At 39.5% G+C, this 20,342-nt stretch overlaps 1 protein-coding gene across 3 annotated transcripts in view; it reads right to left on the reverse strand.

Annotated features, from left to right (window-relative positions):
* Nucleotides 1–6,545: 6,545 nt before the first annotated feature.
* The window catches only part of DMP1 (dentin matrix acidic phosphoprotein 1), a 48,502-nt gene continuing 34,705 nt past the window's right edge, over nt 6,546–20,342 (reverse strand). For 2 of the 3 annotated variants that reach the window (XM_035293341.3, XM_002745615.6), the window contains exons 2-6: nt 14,332–14,406; nt 13,488–13,535; nt 11,326–11,358; nt 11,099–11,146; nt 6,546–8,936 (exon numbers count right to left, since the gene is read on the reverse strand). In XM_035293341.3, coding sequence (XP_035149232.1) covers nt 7,581–8,936; nt 11,099–11,146; nt 11,326–11,358; nt 13,488–13,535; nt 14,332–14,385 — 1,539 coding nt within the window. In that variant the 5' untranslated portion in view covers nt 14,386–14,406 and the 3' untranslated portion in view covers nt 6,546–7,580. The remainder of the gene's footprint in view (nt 8,937–11,098; nt 11,147–11,325; nt 11,359–13,487; nt 13,536–14,331; nt 14,407–20,342) is intronic. The other variant, XM_054253165.2, reaches the window with a different exon arrangement.

Consider the following 20,342-nt stretch of genomic DNA (forward strand, 5'->3'; position numbering starts at 1 on the left):
GGCCATTCCCACATCATTAAATGCTGCTCCTCCTTCTGGCATGGACATGGTTCTTCATCTCATCAATGGAACATTTTTCAATCTTTTTGCTCACTCAGCATCTGAGTCTTCTTCTTACATATGGTGCATATATCACCCCCTTATATGTTTGCATGTGAGACGAAACATACCTTGTGATATAGGCACTAAAAATGCAAGATGCTATCATTATAGATTAACTTGTAACTAGCACATGGGCAATTAGTATAGGCTTTTGTTTGAATGGAGAATTAAGAACTTGTGATACAACAAAGCAGGGCCTATGGAGAAAGGTCTCTGGCAGCAGTGACAGCTGGAGATAAGGTTTCCAAGGGATCAGTAGTTCCAGTGTTATTGGCAGCATTTAGAGTTATTGCCAGTGGGATCAGCAGTACAAGCCACAGTGTCTAGTGCTTTGTGGCAGTATCTGCAGCCTCCAGGCTGAATGAGCTCTGCTGTGCACTAAACCATGTTTGCTAAAGACTTCAGTGTAAACTTTCATTTACAGAAATCAATATTTCTAGAGTTTCTCCAAAATCACCACTGCAGTTTTTTGTTTTGTTTCGCAAAAGCTTGAATAGTATTCTTTATCACTCTCATCTATACCTTCATGAGGAAACTTTGGGAGACATAAGAATGAACTTCTCTACTAAATGTGGTTTTCTCAAAATAGCAGAACTAGGAAAACAAGCAATTAGGAAATGACTGAGAGTCTCTTGGGTTCTTTAAGTGTTGAGACCAAGCAGAGAATATAGCATTTCCCTTGTCTGTTTCATTTTGAGCAGGTAAGGTCATATTCATGTATGTTATTCCACTGCTTAAAACTTCAGTGCCTTATCATTGAGCTGAAATGAAATCTAGGCCCTGCCATTTCTTGGATTTCAAACTAGAGTAATTAACTTAGCTTTTCTATGCATCATTTGCTCTTCTTTATTTTTTACATCTATTTTTAAGGGGAAGATAGTTTATAATATCCATCTCAAAGGCATTCATGCTATGTGTAATATATCATGTATGAAAACTTGGTGCTGGGAAAACTCTTAAGAAAAATGAAGCCTACTCTCCTGAGTCTGTCATTCAGAGATCTTCCCATTGGATCCCAGCTCACCTTTACAATCTCTCCTCTTATCATTTTCCCTTCCTCTTTTCTCTTTTTCCAATGCATCAGTGACTCCAGATATTTTAAAATCACATCTTAACTTGCCATAAACAATTCCGTACATTTACTTTGGTGTTCCCTCTGCTAGGAATGTGCTTCTCCCCTGTTTTCTCATTCATTTCCTTAGATCAACCTTGTTTATGCCTAATGCCTGGATCATAGCATGTGTGCTTCATTGAAATCAAGAATGTTAATGAACAGGTGGTCTAAGTTGGAAACGATCAATTTGTATTTATTTGGGAGCCACAAGGAGGTGCCCACCTCATCTGAGAATTAGGATAAGTAAAGTAAGAATGCCACTTAGAAGAATGGGGATCATTAAAAATCTGGAGACAACAGATGCTGGAGAGGATGTGGAGAAATAAATAGGAACACTTTTACACTGCTGGTGGGAGTGTAAATTAGTTCAACCATTGTGGAAGACAGTGTGGCGATTCCTCAAGGACCTAGAAATAGAAATTCCATTTGACCCAGCAATCCCATTACTGGGAATATATCCAAAGGACTATAAATTGTTCTACTATAAGGACACATGCACACGAATGTTCATTGCAGCACTGTTCACAATAGCAAAGACCTGGAATCAGCCCAAATGTCCATCGATGATAGACTGGACTGGGAAAATGTGGCACATATACACCACGGAATATTATGCAGCAATCAAAAATGATGAGTTCATGTCCTTTGTAGGGACGTGCATGAATCTGAAGAACATCATTCTCAGCAAACTGACATAAGAACAGAAAATGAAATACTGCATATTCTCACTCATAGGCGGGAGATGAATAATGAGAACACATGGACACAGCAAAGGGAGCACTACATACTGGGGTCTATTGGGGGGAATAGGGGAGGGACAGTGAAGGGGGGGGAGCTGGGGAGGGATAGCATGGGGAGAAATGCCAGATGTGGGTGAAGGGGAGAAAGGCAGCAAAGCACACTGCCATGTGTGTACCTATGCAACTATCTTGCATGTTCTGCACATGTACCCCAAAACCTAAAATACAATAAAAAAAAGAAAAAAATAATAAAAATGTATTCTATTTAGCCCTTGGGGAAAAAAAGAATGCCACTTAGAAACTAAATTTTAAGATCTATATAGATACGTAAAATTATACAGACAAGGCAGAATAGCTCCAAGACCAGACAGACTCCATACAAAGCGACTTGCCTGTACTACTTTACTTAAAGAAAGAATGGCAATATTGGTGGGCATGTACGCTAGTACAGCCACTATGGAGGACAATATGGAGGTTCCTCAACAACCTACAAATAGAACCACCATGTGATCCATCAATCTCACTACCAGGAATTCATCCAAATGAAAGGAAACCATTATATTGAGGAGACACCTGTATCCCCATGTTTATTGCAGCACTGTTCACAATAGCCAAGATATGGCATCAACCTAGGTGTTCAACAACTGATGAATGCATAACACAAATGCAGTATGTATACACAATGGAATACTATTCAGCTATAAAATAAATAAAATACTGTCATTAACTGCAACAGGGATGGAACCGGAGGACATTATGTTAAGTGAAATAAGCCAGGAACAGAAAGCTAAGCACCACATGTTCTCACTCATATGTGGAAGGTAAAAATAGTTGATCTCATACAAGTAAAAAGTAGAACAGAGGAATACTAGCTGCTGGGAAGGGTAGGAGGAAGGTGGAGAGTTGTTAAGGGGTACAAAATTACAGCTAGACCGAAGGAATAAATTCTAGTATTCTATAGCACTGTAGGATGACTATATTTTACAATAATATACAGTTTCACTAACACAGGAACAGAAAACCAAATACTGCATGTTCTCACAAATGGGAGCTAAATGATGAGAACACATGTACATATAGAGGAGAAAAACATATCCTGGGGCCTATCGGAGGGCAGAGGGTGGAAGGAAGGAGAGGATCAGGAAAAATCACTAATGGGTGCTAGGCTTAATACCTGAGTGATGAAATAATCTATACAACAAATCCCCATGACACAGGTTTACCTATGTAACAAACCAGTGCATGTGCCCCTGAACTTAAAAGTTATCTTTAAAAAAAAGAGGCCGAGCACGGTGGCTCAAGCCTGTAATCCCAGCACTTTGGGAGGCCGAGGCGGGTGGATTACGAGGTCAAGAGATCGAGACCATCCTGGTAAACGTGGTGAAACCCTGTCTCTACTAAAAATACAAAAAATTAGCTGGGCATGGTGGCGCACGCCTATAATCCCAGCTACTCGGGAGGCTGAGGCAGGAGAATTGCCTGAACCCAGGAGGTGGAGGTTGCGGTGAGCCGAGATCGCGCCATTGCACTCCAGCCTGGGTAACAAGAGCGAAACTCTGTCTCAAAAAAAAAAAAAAAAAGAAAGAAATAGGTTGCCTGATGAAAAACTATATCTATATATGTACATATTATACTATATGTGTATAATATATAAAATATGTGTGTATGTGTATGTATATGCATATATATGATTTCAAATAGCTGGAAGGAGGAAATTGAATGTTCCCAACATAAAAACATAATAAATGCTCGAGGTGACGGATATCCTATTTATCTTGATCTGATCACTATGCATTATATGTATCAAAATATCACTAGGTACCCCACAAATATGTACAGTTACTACTTGTAAGTTTAAAATTTTTTAAAAAATAAAGAATGGGCAATTTAATGAAGAGTGGATCAGCCCCCTAACAAGCTTAGAAAAATAAGAATCACTGAGGCAAAAATTAATTGTGGCACTTTAGAGTACTTTTCAGGGAGAGAGTCGGGTTTCTAATGTTTCAGTTCCTACCATGAGGTTTCCAGGGAGCATCGTAGATGCACCATCTTATTTTAGCCCAGTGCTGTTAAGCATTCACACTACATAGCTCACTCTGTTCTCATTTAAGCTCACCATACAGGCTTTTCATTATTATTCTTTCCCATTATAAATTTAAAATTATTTGCCAGTTATAATTTGGTTTCCCAAATGGACTCATTTACTACAGACTTCAAGAGGATCTCCACGAGGAAACCTCTATACCTTGAAAGCCAAAGATCAAGTCCAGCCATCTTTCCTTTGACTAATGTGTCTCTACCACTTCCAGTTGCAAGATGCACCAGTGCCTATAGCTAGCACATGAAATGAGTCGATGGGAACTTAAAGGAAAACCCCCTACACCTGCCCTAGAGGGGGGTTCCATCATGAACATAGCTGAAATTCTTATCACTGTTCTTCCTTCTCAAAGTCCTGTGAATTATCTTGATAAAGGGGTTGTAACAGGGCTCCTCATACCCCGGTTAGGAACCAGGCCACAACAGCAACAGGTGAGCAGCAGGTGAGCGAGTGAAGCTTCATCTGTATTTACAGCTGCTCCACACTGTTCATATTACAGCCTGGTCTCCTCCTCCTGTCAGATCAGCAGTGGCATTGGATTCTCTTAGATGCAGGAACCCTATTGTGAACTGCGTACATGCCTGATGATGTGTCACTGTCTCCCATGACCCCAAGCTGCAAACATGTAGTTACAGGGCAACAAGCTCAGGGGTCCCACTGATTTTATACTATGGTGAGTTGTATAACTATTTCATTATATATTCCAATGTAATAATAATAGAAAATAAGTGCACAATAAATGTAATGCACTTGAATCATCCTGAAACCATCCCTCTCACCCCTGGTCCCTGGAAAAATTGTTTTCCATGAAACCAGCTCCTGATGGCAAAAAAGGTTGGGGACCACTGGGTTATAGAAGTGAGGACCACTAGCTAACATAACATAAGTTTCTAAGTCTCTGCTCATTATGGATTTTGGTTTCCGGGAACAAAGACTCACTCAAGTTGCCTCAAGAAATGTGGGTGCCCTCACATGGGGGCCATTTGAGAGGACAAAACATCCCAGAACCCAGGAAGGCCTAGGGGCAACATGAGAATCAAGTCCAACTTGTAGGCAGGAAGATGGTTCTTTTGCCCTCAGCAACAGGAGCTCCATAATTTTCCATTTTGTGTGCCACAGTAATGGGGTGTAGCCCACTCTCAATTGCTGCCTCTCTGTGTTTTCCCTCCTGTTTATTTTTCTAGCCACTTTCTAACATCTTTTTCATTAAATATTCAGATTCCCAGAGAAGGAAAATAGGATTAGACCTCAAGCCCCCATCATCTGCGTTCAGGCAAAGCCTTTGCAACGTGCCTCCTTGGAGGCTGCCAGCCAGGCTCCCTTTGGATCAGGCGCTCACTCTGTCCAATTGCCTAGGGTGAGGTGGGGCATGTAAGTGGTTAGAACCTGGCCACCTCTGCCTCAGGCACCCAGGAGGTCTGAGCATAGGGCAGTACTTCTCGGAAGGAGCAATGGGTTGGCAGGAACCTGTAGGTTAAGGGAGTCAGGTAATTAATCCAAATGGAGATCCCAAATGGAGATGTGTGGATGGGTTCTATCAGAATCTCCTGGAATCCTTTTAGAAATACAGAACTCTGGGCCACACTCCAGACCTACTAAATTAAAATCTCTAAAATCTCAAGGGGAAGCATTAGAGAACACACACACACACACAAGGACATACAAACATACAATTTTTAAATCTCCCCAAGAAAGCACAGCTTTGACCTTGTGAGGGAACAGAGAAATGTGAAGGATGGGAAAGGTGAGACTGAAAGAAAATCTGGATTCTTTTTTTTTTTTTTTTTTTTGAGACAGAGTCTTACTCTCGTTGCCCAGGCTGGAGTGCAATGGCATGGCCTCAACTCACTGCAATCTCTGCCTCCAGGGTTCAAGTGATTCTTCTGCCTCAGCATCCTGAGTAGCTAGGACTACCACCACACCTGGCTCATTTTTTATCTTTGGTAGAGCTGATGTTCGCTAGGCTGGTTCCAAACTCCTGATCTCAAGTGATCTGCCTGCCTCCGTCTCCCAAAGTGCTGAGATGACAGGTACAAACCACTAAGCCTGGCCAGGGAGTCTTCTTGATCCTTTTAATGATTCTGTCAGGGAGTTCTGATGTACTCTTGTGGAAGTGTGGGTAAAAACACATTTGTAAAGTAGAAGTGCTGAGATGAAGTCGTTTCTTTCAATGAAATAAAAATATAAGGAATAAGGTTTTCTGTACCTTCCAGAACTTACACAGATGAGTCTGAGAGACTAGCAGGAAATAATGTTAAGCCTAAACATGATGAACTTTCAGTGTGGCTGCAAACAAAAGTTTTCTCCCTGTTCTGTGACAGTACAGTTAGTAAAATATCACAAGCAACACAGTACTTTTATCAAAATGCTACCTGAATTACAAATAAAATTTTCGGGAACTAACTTAAGAAAATCTTTCATTTAATAGGAGGAAGGTAATGAACGATTTGGGAAAGGTTTAAAGAAAGAGTTGCTTAACATAACTATATCCTATTGTATTATAATCTTTATTACAAAACAAGTAAAACATGTATTTTATGTTGAGGTAACATTTCAAATGGTATCTGGCAAAAATCAGTTGAATCTTACATACAGAATTTTTCTCTGTAAAAGACTCGGAGAACAGTTTTTTTCTAGCATTGCACATGAACTGATTTAAAAAAAAAAAAAAAGCTGAAAAGTATCTATGTAAAGAGGAATTTCTTTCTCCCACTCCTTCATATCATCACCGGTGATCAGTAAGGTGATGTTTATGGGAGTTCTACAAAAAAAAAAAAAAAAATAGTGAATTGAGTGAATTAATTGGGAAAAAAATATTTTCTTATCTAATACAACTCACTGTGCCATAATTTCAAACTAATTTTGCAAAGAAAATATTTAATCCTATAGCAGTAACTATTATTTATCCCAAGAATAAAATCTCCAGTCTCCAATGAGGAAACACCATGCAACCTTTCAACTCCAGTGTCTTCTGCTATGAAGCCCTTCCTCGCTCTCCAAGGTGCTGGTCACCCTTCTCAGTGCTCCCAAACAGATATTGTGGTCATAGCTCTGTCTTGGTACTCACCATACTGGCTTGTAACAATTCTTATTTCTCTTATACCTATCCCTCTTTAACTCTGTAGCGTTATGGATCCCCCTATATGCTCCTCAGGAGCAAGAAACAAGTCTTCACCTGCTTTACATTCCCAACACCTAGCACAGTGCCTGGTACACCGTGGACCCCCATAGCTTTGTTTGTTAAGTTGATGAGTTAGGAACTATCTCAGCTTCAAAGATATCGTGCAGATCCTTTCTTGCTTCTAGCCTCTTTGGATGGGTTCTGGTGTCACTCCACAGTATTTAAACCTCTGTGAAATGATGACATCCTAGAAACAAGTGTGATGTCCAGCAATTCCTTTCAGGAAAAAAAAATGGCATCTGGTTATTCTTTTGGTCAAAACATCAATAAATAATAGTTATCATGATACACTTTCAAACTCCCAAGACTCAGTTAGGTGACAGCCACTTCTTAAGACAGCTGATGCTAATAGCCATCTTGGCAGTCATTATCATCTTGGTCCCCAATGGGTTTGTTGTGATAGGCATCAACTGTTAATTTCCGGCTTTCTATCTCAATGTTTTTCAACTGGCCGTCTTCCTCACTGCTTGATTTGCTCTCCGTGGAGTTGCTATCTTCTTTAGATCTGCTGCTGTCTTGAGAGTCACTGTCATCTTCCTCAGACTGGCTTTCCTCACTCTGACTCTCTGCTGAGGAGCTGTGAGATTGGAGGCCCTCCTGGCTGGAGCTGTTCTCATCCTCGGGGGACTCCGGGCTTTCCTCTGAGGAGTTGAGGCTCTCGCTGGATTCGCTGTCTGCTTGCTCCTCTCTGGATTCACTTTCTGAGTGGGAGAGTGTATGCAAGCTGTCCTCTTCGCTGGAGTCACTGTCTTCCTGGTCTTCTACATAACTGGTTGTGGGGTCAGGGTTATCTCCCCTGGGCTCACTCACCACCTCTTCCTGAGACTCACTGCTGTTCTCTTGGGATGGAAGGTCCGCCTCTTGGCTGGACTCACTGCTGGGGCCATCTAGGTTTTGGCTGTCTTCCTGGGACGGATTTTCCTTGCTGTCTTCTTGAGAGTCACCCTTGCTGTCTCTCCTGGGTTGACTGAGGCCAGCTTCTCTGGAGTTGCTGTTTTCTGTAGAGTCACTCCTGACTTCTTCCATCGTGTTATTGTCATCAAGTTCACCTTTGTCGTCTTCCTCTGAGATGCGAGACTTCCTAAAATTTTTTTTACTAGGATGCTCCACCAACTGGCTGTCACCTGAATCTCGAATGTTTGCTTGCCCACTGTTTTCTCTAGATTCTTTTGATTTCATGCGTGCACTGTTCATTCTGGAGTTTCCCCTCTCACTCCTGATACTGTCTGGGTCATCACTCTGCATTCCCTCATCGTCAAACTCAGAGCCATCTCCATGGCTGCTCTCCCCCTCACTGCCGCCGCCCACCCAGTGCTCTTCACTCTCACTCTCCTGAGTGGAGTCACCTCCCTCAGGCCTGCTGTCCACCTGGTCCTCATTGTCAAGGTCCCTGCTCTCACTGGTGGTATCTTGGGCACTGTCTTGCCCTTGTGGGGCGCCCTCTTCGCTGGATTGTGTGGTGTCAGCAGAGTCCTCATCACTTCCCAGTTTGGAATTTTCTCCTTCTTGTCTGTCTTTGGGCACTAGGCCATTGTCATCATCGCCAAAGGTGTCATCTCCGCTGTCATCTTCATCGTCATCTTTATCATATCCTTCTCCTGTGCTCCTGGAGAAGCCACCAGTTGGTCTATAAATGTATTGATGATCATCAGAGCCCAGCCTCTCCTCTGACTCAGCACTGTCACTGGGGTCTTCATTTGCCTAGAATTTGGGGTAAACAGATGTGGTCAGTATTCCAGGAACTGATAGAGAAGGAGTTATCTAGAGCCTGTCCAGTCTTTCTGCTTCCTTCTTCCTACATCCCCTCTAACCCATGGTCAATTTTGCTGTTCAATAATATTTCTACCAAAGCTTAAACAGGAAGGAAGAGGAGTTGAAACTCAAGTGGTTCCATTTTATATAAGCACACTTCACTCAATGCTGCCAACATTTTCTCAAAAATCTTTCTTGAAATCATATTTATAAAACTCAAATCATACTGTACATATAATTTCTTTAAAAAAAAAAAACTCTTAGGCCAGGCGTGATGGCTTAAGCCTGTAATCCCAGCACTTTGGGAGGCCAAGGAGGGCAGATCACAAGTTCAAGAGATCAAGACCATTCTGGCCAACATGGTGAAACCCCATCTCTACTAAAAATTAAAAAAAAAAAAATTAGCTGGGTGTGGTGCCATGCACCTGTAGTCCCAGCTACTTGGGAGGCTGAGGCAGTGGAATTGCTTGAACCCGGGAGGTGGAGGTTGCAGTGAGCCGAGATTGCACCACTACATTCCAGGCTGGTGACAGAGCAAGACTCCATCTCAAAAAAAAAAAAAAAAAAAAAAAAAAGAGAGAAAGAAACTCTTAGATAATTGTTTGTGAATTAAAGAGTTGGTTTATAATGCTCATGCATCAAAGTGTTTGGTATAAAACAGAGTTTTTAAAAATACTGAGTGATATTTAAATGACCCCAATTTTTTTTCCTCTGGGGGGGAAAATGTGCTAGGACAGGAGGATGAAATCTTCATCTAAAATAAAAATAAAAGACTACCGTAAGGTATATACTGCACCCAAACCATGTTTCTACCTCATTAATACAACCAGAAAGTTGCCTGTAGATGACTCAGCAGAAGACGCTAACTAGTGTAACCACCAAGTAGCTTAGTGCTAAGTGGGAAGTCAGAGAGGTGAGCCCTGTAAGTAAAACAATTGGATTCTCTGCACCGGTAGGGAAGGACAGTAAGTCTTCATATATCATGCTCCCAAAATATCTGCTGTCTTTACCATACTCTTAAACAGAGCATACCTGCTAGTTTGTTTCTTTGCTTTTCTACACGTCCCTATGGAGCAATGTCAGAATCTATAATTGAAAGTACTTGTGTGTGTGCTATTGACATCTCCTCCTAGCACTGGAGTTTCATGCTATTATGGTGGAACCGAGAATAGGTTTAACCTGCCATACCTCATTAACCCAACTCACAAGCAGAAATTGCAGGAATCACCATACCTCATTAACCCTTTCTCAAGAAGGAACTGTTACCCTCACCTCAGAGCTTAGAGACCCTTGAGACAACAAATCACAAAGTCCCTGGCAAAGAACATTTCCCCAGTTCTATGCTTTTAAATTTCTAGAATGTTCCTTTGCTAACCTTAAGTAAATAGGGACAAACAACCTAATAATTCATCTTCCAACTCTGGCTAAGTGTGGAATGCAACATAGATCAGAGCCTTGGGGAGAAACCTGGCTCCTGGACTCTCTGGAGCCCCACAGGATTGCGTTTGGTCAAAACAATAGCATAGCTAAGAAAGTAACACTTAGTCTTAGAAAAATGAAAAAGAATGCCAGTTTTAAGGGATATACACTAGGTCTGCCTTTCTCACTCCAGAGCACAGTCCTGCAGATGGGACTATTTGAAAAAGAAAGTCACTACTAAAGCAGCTGTTTTCATTAAAGTTTCCTCAGGATCCTACTGTACTGTCTTCAAGCAGGATCCTTCACACAGAGAAGTTCCCAGGCACTTCCTCACCTAATCTGAACTGCTTGAATTGTAAAAGCAACATTTTAAGTTGACGAGTAAGTCTGACATGGTCAATGACCATTTGTGATTGTGTATGTGCGTGTGTGTGTATTTTTTAACTAGGAGAGACATTTAGGGCCACAGTGCTAACAATCTAGCCTCAGTGATGAAAATAAGATGAATAGCATGTCTACATGTGAATTCTCCTTATTCATTTTTCTTTTCTTATTTTATGGGACTCTTTAGCCAACATAACTCATAGTTAGAAAACTATTATATTTAGAACTGTTTCCAGGTAATTTAATCTAACATCATTTCCTTCCACTCCTAAGTAGTCTGAAAAGTTAAGAAAGGTCTGTTTAATTACCTGTTCCTCTGAGCTAACTTTACTTCCTTCTGATGACTCACTGCTCTCCTGAAAGGGGAAAATTTGTTTATTTTTCTTTTTAGTAATTCCTCAGGAAAGAAAAAAACATGATATGCATCAATTGCTTCCAGGCTGGATTTACTACTTTCAAAATTGTAAAAGGCAATGAGAAGAGTGTTAAAGTTACTTCACGAGATGTTTATGACAAAAATAAATGAGATAGTTACCAGCGGTGGTGTTGGTGCCTGATCCAAATGACCCTGCAGAACAGGAAAGGAAGGAAAACAAATTATTCCCTCACAGATGGATTTCATTCTTGAAATTATTTAGAATAATTTTAGGGGATTATTTTTAGTTTCTTGGTAGAGATCTTACATTTACATGAGTATTAATGAAATTTTATGATGATATGGTTCAAAAAGGAAGGTTAAATTGCAAATGGCTTGAAAAGATCTTGGGATATAAGAGATCTAGACTATTTTTATATTTCTGAATTTTTGTTTATAGAAATAAATATACTTTCTTTGAACCTGGCTGCTCATACAGCCTAGAGGAAATGTAACAGGAAAAGCAGCATTGAAGCTCAGAATCCAGATTTACATCTCAGTTAACTCACTGGTTTTGGTTTTAGCCCTGAAAACCAATCATCTTGGTGTTAGCACTGAAAGTCATGTATGTGTTCCAGGGAGCCCCTAAGTCCCAGGTAAAGCGAGAAGGTTGGTTACTCTAGGTGAAGATGGGCAACTCATTGCACATGTTTGACGGTCAGTTGCTTATTCATAAATTAAGAAAATTAACATCCACTGTGCTTACCCCACAAGGTAGTTACAAGGATGCAACCAGCTAATGCCTATGGAAGTATCTAGAAAACCATTTATTCAACATGATATAAACTAAATAAATAATCCATTTTAGAACATCCACCTTATAAAATTTCATAGTAAACAAAACTGAATTGAGAAAGCCATTAAACCTTTCTCAAGTCATGTAAACACTGTGGTATTAAAAACAAATGCTAAATCAGAAATTTAACTAGTCATCCTTCTGATTTATTTCACTTTCTTTAGTCTCATAAGCACTGTAAGAATGCCTCAGCCACTTCTGGCACCCCTCCCCAACACCTCTCCCCTGTCCCCTTGAGGAGGGCAAAGTCCTATGTGGAACACCCGAGGCTCAAAGTAGATCAGGGAGGAGCTGCTATTGACATGTCTTCAATGTGGGTCTCAGCGGTGCTGGACTGGGGATATCTCCTTAGAGAAATACTCTGTCTTTGGCCTGTGACACTGCAGGCAGGCACAATGGCAGGCTATGCTCCAGTGATTGGAATGAATGGGTGGAAGGGAGCAAGACATTGTTATTTTTCTCATGTCAAGGCTAGACTTGAGAACAGGGCTTGTTTGTGTGTCTCTGGTTAAATGAGAGAGAGGATCTACAGTGTCTGCTTTTAAATTAACCAGCCTATGGATATCTCTGAAGAAAGTTCAAAATGAATACTGCAAAGTCTATTACAGACTCAGGCAAGGGCAGGACCCCATCTCAGGTATCTGACATTAACTGGCCACCACCAAAAGCATTGGGCCTAAGCTTTATCATATGTAAAAACCAGCAGGAAACAAGGTAGTGAACAAAATGCTCTGATTTTGCATAAGATTTTAACCCTTAGTGCCAATCTTGAGAATTTTTGGACCTCTTAGACCTGGCTCCTTCCTGAGAGGGATATAAGACTAAGAATGTGGATTCTGGAGCTAGAGTAACATAATATCAAAGTCTGACTCTAACACTAACTAACCATGTAGCACAGATTGAGTTACTCTCTGTCCTCAGTATTCTCATCTGTAAAGTGAGAATAAAATATAATGCCTAATTCACAGAGGTGTGAAAATTAATAAGGTTAATATGTGTAAAACACTCAGAACTGTGCCTGGCAATGCTTCTTGAGTTGCTGAGAGTTAATAATGACTGGGTTAATGACAGTCAACACACTAGCCGCATTAGCTCTTATTCCAGAGACTCTAGTGTCCTCTTATTCTTCTTTCTTTTCTCACCTCCCAGGACTTGACCTCTTGCCTGGAAGTTTTAACAGATAACTCTTGTTAAAACAAATTTCAAGTCTAATCTCTCCTGAAAAGTCTTGGTTCATTGCCGTCCATCCCCTGGTACTATTATACACATCCATTACAAGCAGAAAGCTAAGAGAAAACATGCTTCCTTGCCAGAGTATACTACTAAACTGGAATTGCAGCATTATTTCCTTCTATGAACTCTATAGCTTAGCTTATCAATATGCTCATTAAGTCATTAGCAGTTTCAACATTTGCAATGAAGTCAATTTGATTATACTCATAATGTACTAAATTGAAATATTTCAAGAAGTCCTATTTCTACTCACCTTCCATTCCTCAGAACTCTCAGATTCATTTTTTTGATACCTGGCCACCTAGAAAAGGTAGTACACATGGTAAATCCAAAGAGAAATTTCTGAAACAATAGTTATTAACACTTTTCATTCATAGGAGTAGGGATAGTCAAATTTTAGGCTGCATCAGAATCACCTGGAGGCCTTGTTAAAATACTGATTTCTGTTCCCTATCCTTAAAGTGTGTGGTTAAGCAGCTCTGAGAAAGGACCCAAAAATTGGGATTTCTCTTTTTTTTTATTTTTTTGAGACAAAGTCTCACTCTGTTGTCCAGGCTGGGGTGCAATGGCATGATATTGGCTCACTGCAACCTCCACCTCTCAGGTTCAGGAAAGTCTCCTGCCTCAGCCTCCTGAGTAGCTGGGATATCAGGTGTGTGCCACCAAGCCCAGCTAATTTTTGTATTTTTAGTAGAGACAAGGTTTCACCATGTTGGTCAGGCTGGTCTCGAACTCCTGACCTCGTGATCCACCTGCCTCAGCCTCTCAAACTGCTGGGATTACAGGCATGAGCCACTGTGCCTGGCCGAATTGGGATTTCTAGCAAGGTCCTAGTTGATGCTGATGCTGCTGGTCCCAGAATGACACTTTAAGAACCACTGTTTATAGAGAAGAAAAATATGAATGATAACTATATGAATGGCAACTGAACAGAATAAGAAATAACTTGATTGATATTTTTTAAAACACAGAATTATAAGAAAGTACTATTTTTACTGGACTGGAGCATACTCAGCCATCTTGGTTCATAGCCAATGAAAATTGTGAAGTTTTAATTATGAAAAGATTTTTTCATATATCCCTGCCCTAATACTTACTGGGAGAGCACAGGATAATCCCCAAAAGAACATGAGCAGGATGCTGATCTTCATATTTGGGTGTGATACCTCTACCTGGAATAAAGGAAATAGGTGTTTCTCTCCATGTTAAAGAAATAAAGTAGCTTCAACTTTTTAACAATTTCTTCCTATTAAAAATTCATCGAAATGCCCATGAACTGAGGAATGGATAAATAAAATTTACTATATCTATAAAATGGAATATTATTCCATTTATATGTGATAAATGGAATAATATTTATCCACATATCTCTAAACGACTGATATGTGCTGCAAGGTAGAGGAACCTTGAGAACACTATGCTAAGTGAAAGAATCCAGATAAAAAGCCCACACTGGAATGATGAAATGTCCAGAAGAGGCAAATCTACAGAAACAAAAAGTAGATTAGTGGTTGGGTTGCCCAGAGCTTGTGCAGATGGGAGGCTGAGAGGTGATAGTTCATGGGTATAGGATTTCTCTGGGAGGTGATGAAGCTATTCCGAAATTTATTGTAGTGAAGGTTGCACAACTCTGTGAATATACTAAAAACCACTGAGCTATACACTTCAAATTGGTGAGGCATGTGGCATATAGATTAAAACTCAGTAAAATGGTTTTTAAAAACCGCACTCCTAAGAAATAAATTGAAAATGTTTCAATGAGGAGATCTATAAACACTAACACATAAATTGAGGAGAAAGTAAAGAAAGAGGAATAGAGAATTTTTGTTCATTCACTTTTACAATAATTATGCAGCTTGGTATGGCTGCATAATGTATTCTCCCTGAAAAACTACACTTACTGACACCATTGATAGGTGGTAGGCATTTGTTCTCTCTCTCTCTCTTTCACACACACACACACACACACACACACACGCTTCTAAGTCACATTTATGATTGTATAATAATGTCTACGCAAAATAGATTTTGCTTTTTTTGTGATCTGCAAGAGATGTACTAGAGTGGGCTTCATATTACAACTTTAGAAAGCTCTTAATATCTACTGTGACACATTTAGTCATACATTATACATGATTATGCTAGATTCTTTTGGCTGTCATTCACAGTACTGAAGGATTTGGGGAAGATTAGAGGTTTGGGATACACTTGTAAATCATGCTGAGAGAAATATGCCAAATCAAACAATTTTCTGGAGAGTAACTTCATTTCACACTTCAAGAACTTTTGCTTTGGAAAACACTTTGTTCTATATTTAAAAATAGATGTACTAGATGCTAAAGTAAAAAGTTATTGAAATGGTTTAAGAAAAGCAGTTTACCCTGCACTAGTAAGCCTTGGTAGCTACCCTAGCATCCTTGCCTGATGGACTTCAATACATTTCATAAATAATCCTGCAAGTTTGTTTTACTTTTGCTGATTTGTTCATTTTTTAAAATGTTAAATGTATACTGTGAAAGGAAAATAAAATCTTGGGACCCCAAACTCACTAAGCTGGAGGGAAAGTCAACCTAGGAACTGGGTCACGCAAACCTGCCTCCCGTTTTGTTCTTAAAAAGATAGCTACAAGGATAAAAGATTGCATACCTCCCTCACAATTTTCTCACAGGGAAATTCCTTATGGGCCCTGAGATCTTTACCATAAGACAGTCTGGGTGAATTTCACTCTCACAATGTAAATTAACAGCTTATCTTCACAAGTTCAGGATAAAGGACAGAACTAAAAGTCATCCCTCTCCTTACCTGAGACAGATGCATGTCTGACAGCCTCCTCTAGTCCATGTTTACTTTACCTTATGTGAAAATGCAGATTCACTGAGCATGAGACAAATGCATAATTGACTATTCCTCTACTCTCTCCTTTCACATATAAAATGTGGGTTCAGTGAACACTAAATAGAGACTCAAAGGAATGCAATCACTTGCCTCTTTTATCTACCCTTCCTTTTTATCCCCTTCCTCTTTCTATTATTGCCTGCTCTTTCCCCTTTAAATTCCGAAGTCCCCGGACCCTCTTTGTAAAGTAACATGGATCACAGATGCTTCTGGTGGTTTTGTGTTCATTTTTCCCAGATGCACCTCAATTTTGTCAAGATAAGTCTCCAAAAATAACTGAGACTCACCTCAGTCATTTTCTTTGATTTACAATATACCACATGAAGGCCTCAGCAACAAAAGCTTCTCTCTGACCTTCTCCTGCTCTCCTATCTCTGGCCTCGCACTCTCCCCGAGACTAACCATAGAAACTAGAATCCCTCTTTCCAAAGGCGGGTTATAGAAACCAGAACCTCTTTTCCCCAAAGCCAGCAATAAAACCTAAAAATATTACCCTAAGTCCCCCGTCTTTCTGTGTAACAACTGGCCATAAAGAAATTTTCTGACCCACCTTGTTTGATTGGAGGTCATAAGACCTGCATTCCAGAGAAGGTCCTGTCCCATATCAAGAGGGAAGAAATACTACACGGAGAGGCCAAGAAGAATCTGGACAGACCTTGCTGGGCCACCCTATTAGATCTATAAGACCAAAAACTTTGTCTAATCATATTTCTGCATGGCTGCCCATGTTTAGTTGAACATAAACATAAAAAGGACAGTTTCTCCTGTATCTTTAGGTCTTTGTTCTGAAGGCTCCCATGTCGCATAAAAATAAATTTGTATTTCTTTTCTCCAATTAATCTATCTTTTGTCAGATGATTTTCAGCAAACCTTCAGAGACTGAGGGGGAACTTTTTCCCTTGGCCCCTAAACTAATGATAAGAGTTATAAGCCAAAGATTCTCAATCCTAACTGTATATTAGTATCACCTGACAAGGGTTTTAAAAATGCCATTGCACAAATCCCATCCCAGAGCAATAAATCCATCATTTGGGTGGGCACAGGAATAGGTTTGTTTTTAAAGTTCCACAAGAGATTTTAACTCTTTATCTAAGAAATAAGAATATCATAATCAGCCTGGAATGATGACGCATGCCTATAGTCCCAGCTACTCAGGAGGCTGACCAGGGAGAATTCTTTCAGCCAGAGAGATCCAGGCTGCACTGAGCCATGATCACACCACTGCACTCCAGTTTGGGTGACAGAGCAAGACCCTGTCTCAAAAAATATATATGTATATCGCTCAATAATCCCTGTAATCCCTGAATATGCTGAATATTGTCTGAGACATTGGGCTCAATCAGTCATCTAATCTTAGTTTTTGAATATTGTCAAGCAAATAATAGAAATAGTAAGTTAAGGAGTCTGAACAGGCATCTCATTTCTACTTTCACACAACTCAAAATAGTCAAACAGGACCTCTCATGTATTTTATAGGCATTATCTCTCCTCAGCATAGTTATTCTTAATTTGTGCTACTTTCTTTATTCTAATTCAGCATAGTGCATATCAGTTCTTATGTTTGATATTGTCTTAATTTCTTTTAAAAATCCTCCAATTAATATCAACACAGGAAAACATATGAAAATGATCAACTGCACCAAAATCAAGCCTATTTTATTGTTGTTACTTCTCTTTATATCCCACAATTAAAACTTTTTAAAAATTTTGTTAGGTTCATTTCTTCAGGAAAGCAAAATTTTCTCAAATATGATATTCTTAAAATAACCCTGTCAATGGTTTCAGCTTCACAAATAAAATGAAAATGAGGTAGCTCACCATTTTAATTTTCAAAGTGAGGCCAGGTGCAGTGGCTCACACCTATAATCCCAGCACTTTGGGAGACTGAGGCGGGTGGATCATGAGGTCAAGAGATCGAGACCATCTTGGTCAACATGGTAAAACCCCGTCTCTACTAAATATACAAAAAAATTTAGCTGGGCATGGTGGCACACGCCTGTAGCCCCAGCTACTCGGAAGGCTGAGGCAGGAGAATTGCTTGAACCCCCCAGGAGGCGGAGGTTGTGGTGAGCTGAGATCATGCCATTGCACTCCAGCCTGAGTAACAAGAGTGAAACTCCATCCCAAAAAATAAAAATAAATAAAATAAAATAATAAATAAATAAATTTTTTCAAAGTGAAATTTGAATAGGGTTATAATTTCACAATTTTCTGAAAACTAGGGAATAGAGCCATGACAGAAGGTCAGTGAGTATTGAATTCTCTTGTATTTTCTGTAGCTTCTCTCATCTAAATAATTAGAAAATTGGGGATGCCATTGTGCATTTATTCTAAACCAATGAATGTTGTGTTTTTTTTTTTTTCCCAAGGAAATGCATGCCCCTAGTGCTCAAGTTTTTAAGGGATGGACTTTTCTAAAACATAAGAAAGATGTACTAACTTGCTCAGGATTCTAGATATACTATTTAGCACCCTGACCTAAAGCAGTAATTTCCCAGGTGCAAGTCGTAAACTAAAATAAAAGACACCCTAGAGTGCTGAGAGAGCTGATTTTACCAACCAAAGAATATAGTCCAACCTTAAGCATTGAAGAAAGTCAGATGTTAAACCCCATATTAGTTTTGCATGCAGTATTTTTGATAAAAATAATTATAATTTTGTGAAGTACATTTCCAAAGAGGAGTTCCGAACTTTTATAAACATTTTGGCTACTATTCAAAAAAGAGCACAAGCAGATAGGCAGTAACCGTATTCTGAATAAGTGTGAGCCACAGCCACAAAGCCTAAAAATTAAAAATCCAGAACTTTGAGTTCTTCTTCAATGGTTAATGTCCTTCTACATTTCACTCGCTGTCATGCCAGAGTGAGATGAAGTAATGAAAGGAAATCAACAACTTGAGTTTCATTCAATGGAAGGCAGTGTGTTAGAGAACTTCTGCCTTTTTGAATTGTTTTCATAGAGCTGGAAAGAAACAAATGTTTAGAATGTGGAGAAGGAAACTAAAGTCAAGATTTCAAATGTAGTCTGGGTGCGGTGTCTCACACCTGTAATCCCAGCACTTTGAGAGGCCGAAGTGGGTGGATCACGAGGTCAAGAGATTGAGACCATCCTGGCCAACATGATGAAACCACATCTCTACTAAAAATACAAAAATTAGCTGGGCATGGTGGCATGGACCTGTAGTCCCACCTACTCGGGAGGCTGAGGCAGGAGAATTGCTTGAACCCAGGAGGTAGAGGTTGGAGTGAGCTGAGATTGTGCCACTGCATTTCAGCCTGGTGCCTGGCAACAGAGTGAGACTCTGTCTCAAAAAAAAAAAAAAAAAAAAAAAAAAAAAAAATTTCAAGTGTAGCCAAACTTCTTTGAGCTCTTAAGGAAATTTGTTCTAGAATTTTCTCAAGCTTAAGATCATTTGTAAAATATAGATCTTCTATTATGTAAACCAAAATAAAGGAAATAGGCCAAAAAATAAAATAAAGGTTTGAAAAATCATAGGCCTTTTTTTCTTTTGGAAAACAATCATCATATTAATTTGCTTTATTTCTCTTAGTATTGTTATCTTCAGGAACACAACTGAACAATAAATTCATTCATTAGTAGTCAATAAATATTTATGAACATCCAGTGTGCTAAGCACTTTTCTAGGTGCTGAGTATATAGCAATTTGTAATAATAATAAAATAAGCTGGTTTTACAAAAATAAAATTACCCAGAATCCAACTAACTAGAAGCTACTAGAATTTGTTTTTTTGTTACTCTTTGAAAATAGAGTAATACTCGGCCAGGATATGAACTCTATCAGGAATTCAGAGAAAGAAAGAAACAAACAAAAAATTCCAACTCTTCCTATTGTAAGTGCTTTAAGGTCAATTACAATGAATCCAATATTATATGCATTTAATCACAGAAAAATAACTCTGAGGTGCCTCCAAAATTAAATATAGATTTGGAAGGCCTCTAAGCATCTGAGGCACATTGTTTCACATAAGTATTTTCAGGTAGATAAGTGGACTAATACCCTTTAGAAAATTGTTCACATTTTTAAACAATAAGGTTAAAATAGGATAGTCCAGCCTCAGTTAAACAGAAAGTATGGTTAACCACAAGTTACTACTCTCAAGGAAGACAAGTTGCTAAAACACATGGACTCTTCTAAATGTCATATAGATGAAGGAGTGCACTAAATACAATAAATACAAATACATATGGGCA

This window comes from Callithrix jacchus, chromosome 3 (assembly GCF_049354715.1).
Source record: "Callithrix jacchus isolate 240 chromosome 3, calJac240_pri, whole genome shotgun sequence".
Taxonomy (NCBI): Eukaryota; Metazoa; Chordata; class Mammalia; order Primates; family Cebidae; genus Callithrix; species Callithrix jacchus.